A 7793-nucleotide genomic window follows, 5' to 3' on the forward strand; every position below is an offset into this window, starting at 1 on the left:
GGAGGGGGAGGAGGGGGAGGGGGAGGAATTACCTGCAGCTAGAATTAAACAGTAAATCTGCTTAGCTACATTGCACCAGAGGAGAATGGCAACAACTTCAGACACAGACTTGTTTCGTTTTTTTCAGGTTCGTTAAGAGAATCGATGGATAATTGATTTTGAAGTGAATCATTTTATTCCTCAGAGTTTCCCGCCGGCAGAACAGAGCAGATACAAACCGCAGTGTTTCTGTGCAGGTGTGTGTCGCAGCCGCAGCTTCTGCAGGTTGAGCAGCGCTGAAATATTACAGGATGTCACACCCCCACGGTGTTGCCACGGTAATGAAGTCGTTCACGACAGGAAGTCTCACTCACTGCCAACAGGCTCCTCCTGTGTGTGTGTGTGTGTGTGTGTGTGTGTGTGTGTGTGTGTGTGTGTGTGTGTGTACCTGCAGGATGGCCACTTCGTTGCGCAGCTGACTCTCCTGTTTGGTGGGGAAGCGGAGTTTATCAATGATCTTGATGGCGACGTCGCGGCCAGACTTCCTGTGTTTACCTGCACACACACACACACACACACACACAGACACACACACACACACACACACACACAAAAACAGGCAGCATGAACATAAAAAACGTCAGAATATCAAGAAAAAGTCATACTAAAGACAAATATTAAGACTTTTACAGAATACTTTTTCCCCTTTATACAGACTGTACTTGTCCACATTAGACTTTACTTCCTGCAGATTTCATTTCATTTCAGGTACAAAGTCTGAAATATACAGAAGCCCTGAAAGGTTTTTTTTTTTCATATAAAATAAACAACAAGAGGTAAAGTCATGTGACGGCCCTTCAGTCAAATGTGGTTTATTCATCATTTCTTACCCTTATGCACACAACCATTCCCCTGCACACATCCTCTTTTGGTTCCTGAGATATTTTCCATATTTCTTTCGTGTGTTTTTTTCTGCAGCTACTGATTATTTTCCTTTTTTAATCTGACGGTTATTTTCTCTTCCAATCGATCAGACGCTCTGATGGAAAACGCTGCAGAGAAATCTTGATCCCAGCTCCCACAGCCCCAGGTGATATCTGGTTTGTCTGATCAACAGCTCAAAACCTTAAAATATTAAATTTGGTTTTACATGAGAAAAATGAAAATGATGAAACCAGTGAACATTTGTTTGAAAAGTGACTCGAGTTTAAGCAAGAACCAAAACAGCGAAACACCTGCCTCTCAGAGCTTCTGTAGAAAGATGAAGTTACATTAGTTTTAAAGTGTTTTTTGTTTGTGATTTCAGAAAAACTGCCATTGTTTTTCTCTGTGTAAAATGAATGTGAGGACCTTGAATCAGTCATTTTTTTAATTGGTTAATCCATCCATTCATTCATCCGTCCATGATCTGTCTCTTGCCCAAACATCACTGGTCTTATCATCTCTATTGGTTTTCATTGATATCTTTCACCTCCGTAGACGATGCCGAACTGTCCTGAGCCCAGAACCTCGTCAGGGAAGATCTGGTACACGGAGTTGATGTCCTGAGAAACACAACAACAGTCACTCATCATGGTTCAAGTAAAGGGTCGACAGCAGGTTCCAGTTTAAAGGAGCTGGAGGTGGAACTGGGTCCAGACTCAAGTAGTTTTTGCAGAGTTTCTGCAGGCCTTGAAAGGCCTTAACCCTCTGAGGTTGACGGATGTTTCTATTAATATCTTTGCAATAACACAGCATGGAAATATGTTGTTAGAATCTGTGGACTCTCCACTTTCTCTCACATGTTCTCATGAGATCAGACGTGACTCTCAGCCTCTAAGATCTGGTTTGAGAGACAAGACAACAACTACGACCTCTAGGCATTTATTATCCATTTATCTACTATTTTACTCACATATTGAACTATTTTTATGAAGCTTTAGACTTTGGTGAACACATCTGAAGCTCCAGAACAATTCATCCACATCAGTAAAGTTTGTTTTCACAAAACGTTTGAAGACTTTCAAAAACTAGGCTTCAGTTTTTCAGCATTTGGGCCGAATGATGTGTTTGCACAGTGAGGGGCGTTGTCATAGAAACAGCTGAGACTGTTCTGAACACTGATATAAAACACTTTTTTATGTTATATGCAGGTATCCTTCAAAAGGTGAATTTAAGAAATAATGTAGAAATCAACATTTCTTTTTGGGAAAAGATGTCGCCAGTGGGAGAAATCAGCTGTGCAGGAACCAGCAGCAGTGTGGTCCGAAACAGCATCTTGACTTGATGCTCTCCAACTTGTATTTACAGTGAAAACGCACAGAAACACCTGAAGCCAGAAGCTCACGAGCTGCTGAGAGTTCAGGCGAAGCTCCTCTGATGGAAACCTGAGGAGGAAGGCCAGGCAGGCTGACAGAAAGTGGGTCCAACAAAAAAACAAAAAAAAAAGTGAGTTGCATCAATTCGTCACCTGGTGGAGGAGCTTTCAGAAAAAGGTTTCAGTGGAGCAGAGCCTACTGTGCGCCTCCCTGAGTGTAACTACACAGCGTCAGTGTTCTGCCACAGCTTTGACACCAAAACTGCAAAATATTTTCTCCTTCATTTGTCTGCAATCACGTCTCCCTTTTCTCCCCCGTTAGCTGACAGCCTAATATCACACCTCGAGCAAAGAGGACAGAAATACAATATTATAAACCTCCTCCCCCTTCCCCGAGCTCGCTGCCTAATTACCATCTGTCGCTATGGAAACCGTTTGGCTGAGTGAGTAATCACAGTAATCTCCATTTGAGGTGCTTGAAGACGTGCTCACCTTGGAGACGGCGAGGTGCACGTCTGCGTGGAAATGGGACTTGATGTTCTCTGCAGTTCCATTTGCATGAAGGGAGTTTGCAGACATTTAAGCCTTATGTAAATCTTTATCATGTAAATGTGTTTGAAACATGTCGACCTGCTCCGGGAAAAAACAAAAATGTGACACGTCCTCGAAGACGAGAAGACGAATGTGAGTGAATGAAAAGCAGAAAAGGATTCGATGGAGGAGGAAGAGGAGGAAGAGGAGGCAGTGTCTGGTGGTCGAGGAGGGCGAAGGCATTCATCATCCTAAACTTGTGTCAGAAAGTTAAAGAGGGAACCAACAACAGAAGTAACCCAGCAACAGTCTCCGCCCTCCTGCATCAAGCTCAGAACAATATATTGGCCAATATTCAACAAATTTCAGATATATTGATTGATTTAATGATGAACTGGACGGGGACTGACAACAATTCATATTAAATTATCTGGATCTGCCCCAATATGTAACGGCTGCGTGGCGTGTGCATCACGTGATCTAGAGATTCGGCGTCGCGCCTATTTTTGTTAGACCATATTCACACGGCGGCCATTTTCCTCTGACGTCACGCTCAGGGTGGGAAACCCAAATGCTGTCACTGAAAGAATGATGTCGTACTGCTGTGTTTCAGGTTACACGTCACATAAACACAGAGACGTTTCTAGCTGATGCTTCACAATCGATGGATAATGAAAACCCGAAGAGACATCGACCCATATTCCAAGGTAAAAACAACATATTTAATTATGTACCTTTCATCACATGTTGGTCAAATTAAATACAAAGTGCATTCATTCATAATGTAAACATGAACATTTTGCACAAGGTTAGATTAACAATTTGGAGCTTTTAGGTCGTGTGTGATAAATCCCAATGCCCAGAGATTCAGTATGCTTTACCTGCATATATACACTGCTACACCTGTGTGTGTGTGTGTGTGTGTGTGTGTGTGTGTGTGTGTGTGCTCACCACATTCTCCTGGATCTGGCAGTTGGAGACAGAGATACTGATGGAAACTTCCTCTGTTGATGAGACACAAACACGATCAGAGTGAATGACAAACCCTCATACACAGTTCCCTGCAGCTTCTGTTACAGATGAACCTGTGTGTTTACTCTGGCTATCACTATATTTACTGTGCATTAATATTAAATGCTCTAAACTTGAAGTCTGTTGCCTTCTGGCAGTCGAGACGCCGTCTTATTTTAATGTACTTTCCCCACAGGTGAACACACACAGTCAGAGAAGGTGCTGCGTCCACAGCCAAGCGTTAGTCATGATCAGTTTGACGTCAGTGGAGGTCTGAAATATCTCTGATGGGATCTGTGAGTGAGTGTGTGTGTGTGTGTGTGTGTGTGTGTGTGTGTGTGTGTGTGTGTGTGTGTGTGTGTGTGTGTGGGTGTCCACGGCCCTGAGGGCATCTGAGAGTTTGCAGGAGGATTCAGCTGCAACATGAACATTAATACCTGGAAATGTGTGAAGAGCCCGTTCACAGCCCGTAATGACATTTATATTTGTCCAGTTTCCTTCCAAATACATTTTGACGGCTGCAGGGAGAGTGAAGCACGTCCCTGGTTCATATGAAAGTAAAAAGAGGAGACAGAACACTGCCTTTATTGCTCTTTTATTTATCCCCAAGTAGATTCAAGGCTGGAAAAATGGCTGACAGTGTCATATACAGAGGCATAAGCAAACTTAGTGCCTGTTCAGGGCCCCTGTGGCCACCAGAGGGCCCCCAAGAGTGCTCCGGGATAAGTGTAATATTATGTTAACGGGCCTTCCACTGTAAGTCTTCCAGCCTCATTCAACTGGTGGGAGGCCTCAACATAGACCCACAACACGCAGGTGAGATCATGGTCTGGGAACACCTCAGGATCCCCCATGAGGAGCTGTAAAACATGAGGGATGTCTGGACCCAACCCCAAATAAGCAGATCTTGGGATCTTCACTAGAATTTGAAATAAAGTTCTGTGGATTTGAATAAAGTTTGGCTGCACAACATGAGTGTGTGCATAACTGTAGGTCGCACAAGAGCTGACAAATATCAACAACTTGTGGTGCAAACTTGAACATTATGTTGGTTAATCTGAAACAGAAAAGAACTTGCAAATGTATTTTTTATATTAGAAGATACATTCACACAGACACACAGGCAGAGGGGTCAGGTCATCAACAACTCCTGTATATAGAGTCAGGAGTCATCTGCATAGTGATGAAAATTAATGTTGTCTTCAGTAGTAGTAGTAGTAGTGGAACCAGAATTGAGCCTTGTGGTACTCCACACTGAATATTCATTGTGGCTGTGATGAGAAGTTTTGAACTGAGACAGTAACGCTGAAACTTGACAGGTATGTCTGAATCTAGTTTAGGGTTCAGACCTTTACTCATTTTCCCAATCGATTAAAATAGTGTGATTGACAAAACAGGGTCAAGGCAGTTTGTTGTAAACTGATGATACAAATTCACGTGTCAGCATTAACGCAAAATGTTTGATGTCTCATACAGTTTACCTTAAAACTTATTCAACTTGATGTGAACTTTCAACTTTCAGCAATTAAATCCTTTATCTCCAAAAGATGAGACCAAACCTTTTAAAAACTAAATATAAAACTCAAATAAAAACATGAAAAGACAACTTAAAAAGACAAATACTACTATATTAGTAATATGTACACAGGTTGTAATGCTGTAATGGTGTCTTACTGTGTCCACTGCGGTGAGAACTATGGGAAATTCCTGTGGAAACAGCTGGCATCAAAGCGTGCTGGATGGCCATCTCCCACATCCGAGCCACATCCTGCCCCACGCCACTGACCTGAAACCAGCCAGCAAAAACTGATGGAGAACCTGGAGAACCAGAGGTGCAACCTTTTCTGGTTTATTTTTTGGAAGACGTCTGTAATTGCGTTTGAGTAATGTGAAGACTTAAAGGAAGTCTAACCCTAACCCTGTGTCCCGATTCAGGGGCCTTATCCTTTGGAGGCTGCATTTGAAGACCAATCGTGTCAGTGGCGAAACTAGACTGCCCCATTTCGTTTGCCATTTCCTGGTCAACGAAAGCAAACAACCCTGACAGAGAGTCTGAGGATCACACTGTTAAATGTAAGTATTGGGTTTCAGCTCAGTTCAACAGCTAACGGTACAACTGTTAAAACCAAGAGACTTGAAACCTCAAATTTTTGTGAAAAAAAGTTACATGTTGTCACGGTTGCTTGGCGACAGGAACTTCGCTTTGAGACGCAGCTGGTGACGCACAGCGAAAATCCTCTGTAGACCAGACCGTTTCAGTTCGGGCTTCGCGGTCTACGACGGGTATGAAGGGCCGCACCTTCGTAGACCACGTCCTCTGAAGGATGCGGCCCCTGAACTGGGACACAGCTGTAGTATAAAGAGCGACAAAGTCCACGTCAGGAGGAAGTTGTGGTGGATGGACGGGTCAACAAAACAAGCAACTTTCATACAGGAGGCCGGTGCATTCAACAAAGTTAACCATGTTGTTATCACTGTAAACCAACAAACCCATGAAAGCCTATAGCTGTAACCATGGTGATGATGATGGTGCGGTACTCCACAGTTGGTACGTTCTGCGTATTTATTATTGTAACCATGACAACTAAGGTCTGGTACACCTGCTGCCGCAGGGGGCGCTATGTCAGGAGACACTCCTATGGGAACAAACAACCTTCTGGTCGCTCAGGTTGGAGGACTGGTTGGTTTGGACCAGTTAAGTTGGTTTATTAACCGTTCTTGTCTTTGTTTGCTGTTTTTAGGTTGTGAAGGTTCATCTGATCCTCTAGATGCTCCTGGAGAGTTCATTTTTCACCTTTAAAAAAAACTATGTCTGTTTCATAAGAGTCCGTCAATTGTAAGAGGAAGTTTGCTCAGTTGTCATGGAGATAGATCAGTTGATGTCTAAGTATTAAACTGATAACAGGTGGTTGTATGTGGTCACAGACATGATCGTAAAATAATTTATTGAATTAAATGTTTCTTAGTGAGGAGCTACCTACACTGATGCAGTGGATCAGCACATTAGCTCCGTCTCACCAGAATGCTGCTGCCGGTCACGGACGACTCGGCTCTCTGCAGGTTCTCGCCGACGTAGTAGACCAGCGACGCCGTGGCAATCTCAAAGCAGTGAGGATTGGCTCCATCGGGAAGCAGAGAGAAGGTCTGGGCCGGTTCCAGAGACAAGATCTCTGACAGAGGGATCTCCTGCAGACAGAATATACAGGTACAGTGTAATTGTTGTTGTTGTATTTGAGTGCGATCCCTCACCAGCTTCCCACCCAACAACACTGGCAGTTGTTTAATGGAGGCCAAGCTGGGAGTCTCTACAATAGTGGACAATAGTGCTTCTTCTTCTGCACCATCCACACACCTCATGTTCTTACCTTAGCTAGGACTGGAAATACAACCTTAAGCTATCAACCAAGATGTGTCTATAGCACACAAAGAAAACAGGGTAAAGGAGTGAAGAAAACAGTCGGCAGTTAGCACCGGATGTCCAGCCAGATTCATAAATTTCTTAAAGCTATTTCTAAGTTCTGCAACTGCTACATAGCCAACGTTAGCATTAACAGCTGTTTATTTACCAGTCTTAGCTGTGTTCATAAGACAAGAGGTTATAACATGTGCTCTGAGCAGCTACTTCTTCAGGGCAGACTGGACACTACTGACTCGGTATCGGAAAGTGACAAGACGGAGATAGCTAGATAGCATGCTAACATCAAAAGAAAAAAAGAAGCTATATAAACAAAGGCAAAACAAAAGCGTTACTTTCCACCTCTGGAGGCAGCTCTAGGTGAGTAAAGGAAGTTTGATGCTTTTTTTCTCATAATGTAATTTATGTTCAGGCTGAACTAAAATATGCATCTCTGGTCAAATGAACTTCTCTACATCTATTTTGATGGTGTCATCCATCCAACATTAAGTTTCGTGAAGCTAAAATCAGGATCAGTATGAAGAGGTGAGTGGATTTCATGCAAGAACTAAAAACTAACTT

At 43.1% G+C, this 7793-nt stretch overlaps 1 protein-coding gene across 1 annotated transcript in view; it reads right to left on the bottom strand.

Annotated features, from left to right (window-relative positions):
* Positions 1–7793, bottom strand: part of LOC111650883 (serine/threonine-protein kinase D1-like) — a gene marked incomplete at its 5' end in the record, with an annotated part of 19634 nt that overhangs the window by 8727 nt on the left and 3114 nt on the right. The window contains 6 exons of the mRNA XM_023400829.2: positions 429–534; positions 1451–1523; positions 3758–3810; positions 5492–5603; positions 6836–7086; positions 7137–7152. Coding sequence (XP_023256597.1) covers positions 429–534; positions 1451–1523; positions 3758–3810; positions 5492–5603; positions 6836–7086; positions 7137–7152 — 611 coding nt within the window. The remainder of the gene's footprint in view (positions 1–428; positions 535–1450; positions 1524–3757; positions 3811–5491; positions 5604–6835; positions 7087–7136; positions 7153–7793) is intronic.

Source organism: Seriola lalandi, unplaced genomic scaffold, assembly GCF_002814215.2.
Source record: "Seriola lalandi dorsalis isolate HSWRI2012SDOR001 ecotype SW California unplaced genomic scaffold, Sedor1 jcf7180002053010, whole genome shotgun sequence".
NCBI classification, from domain to species: Eukaryota; Metazoa; Chordata; class Actinopteri; order Carangiformes; family Carangidae; genus Seriola; species Seriola lalandi.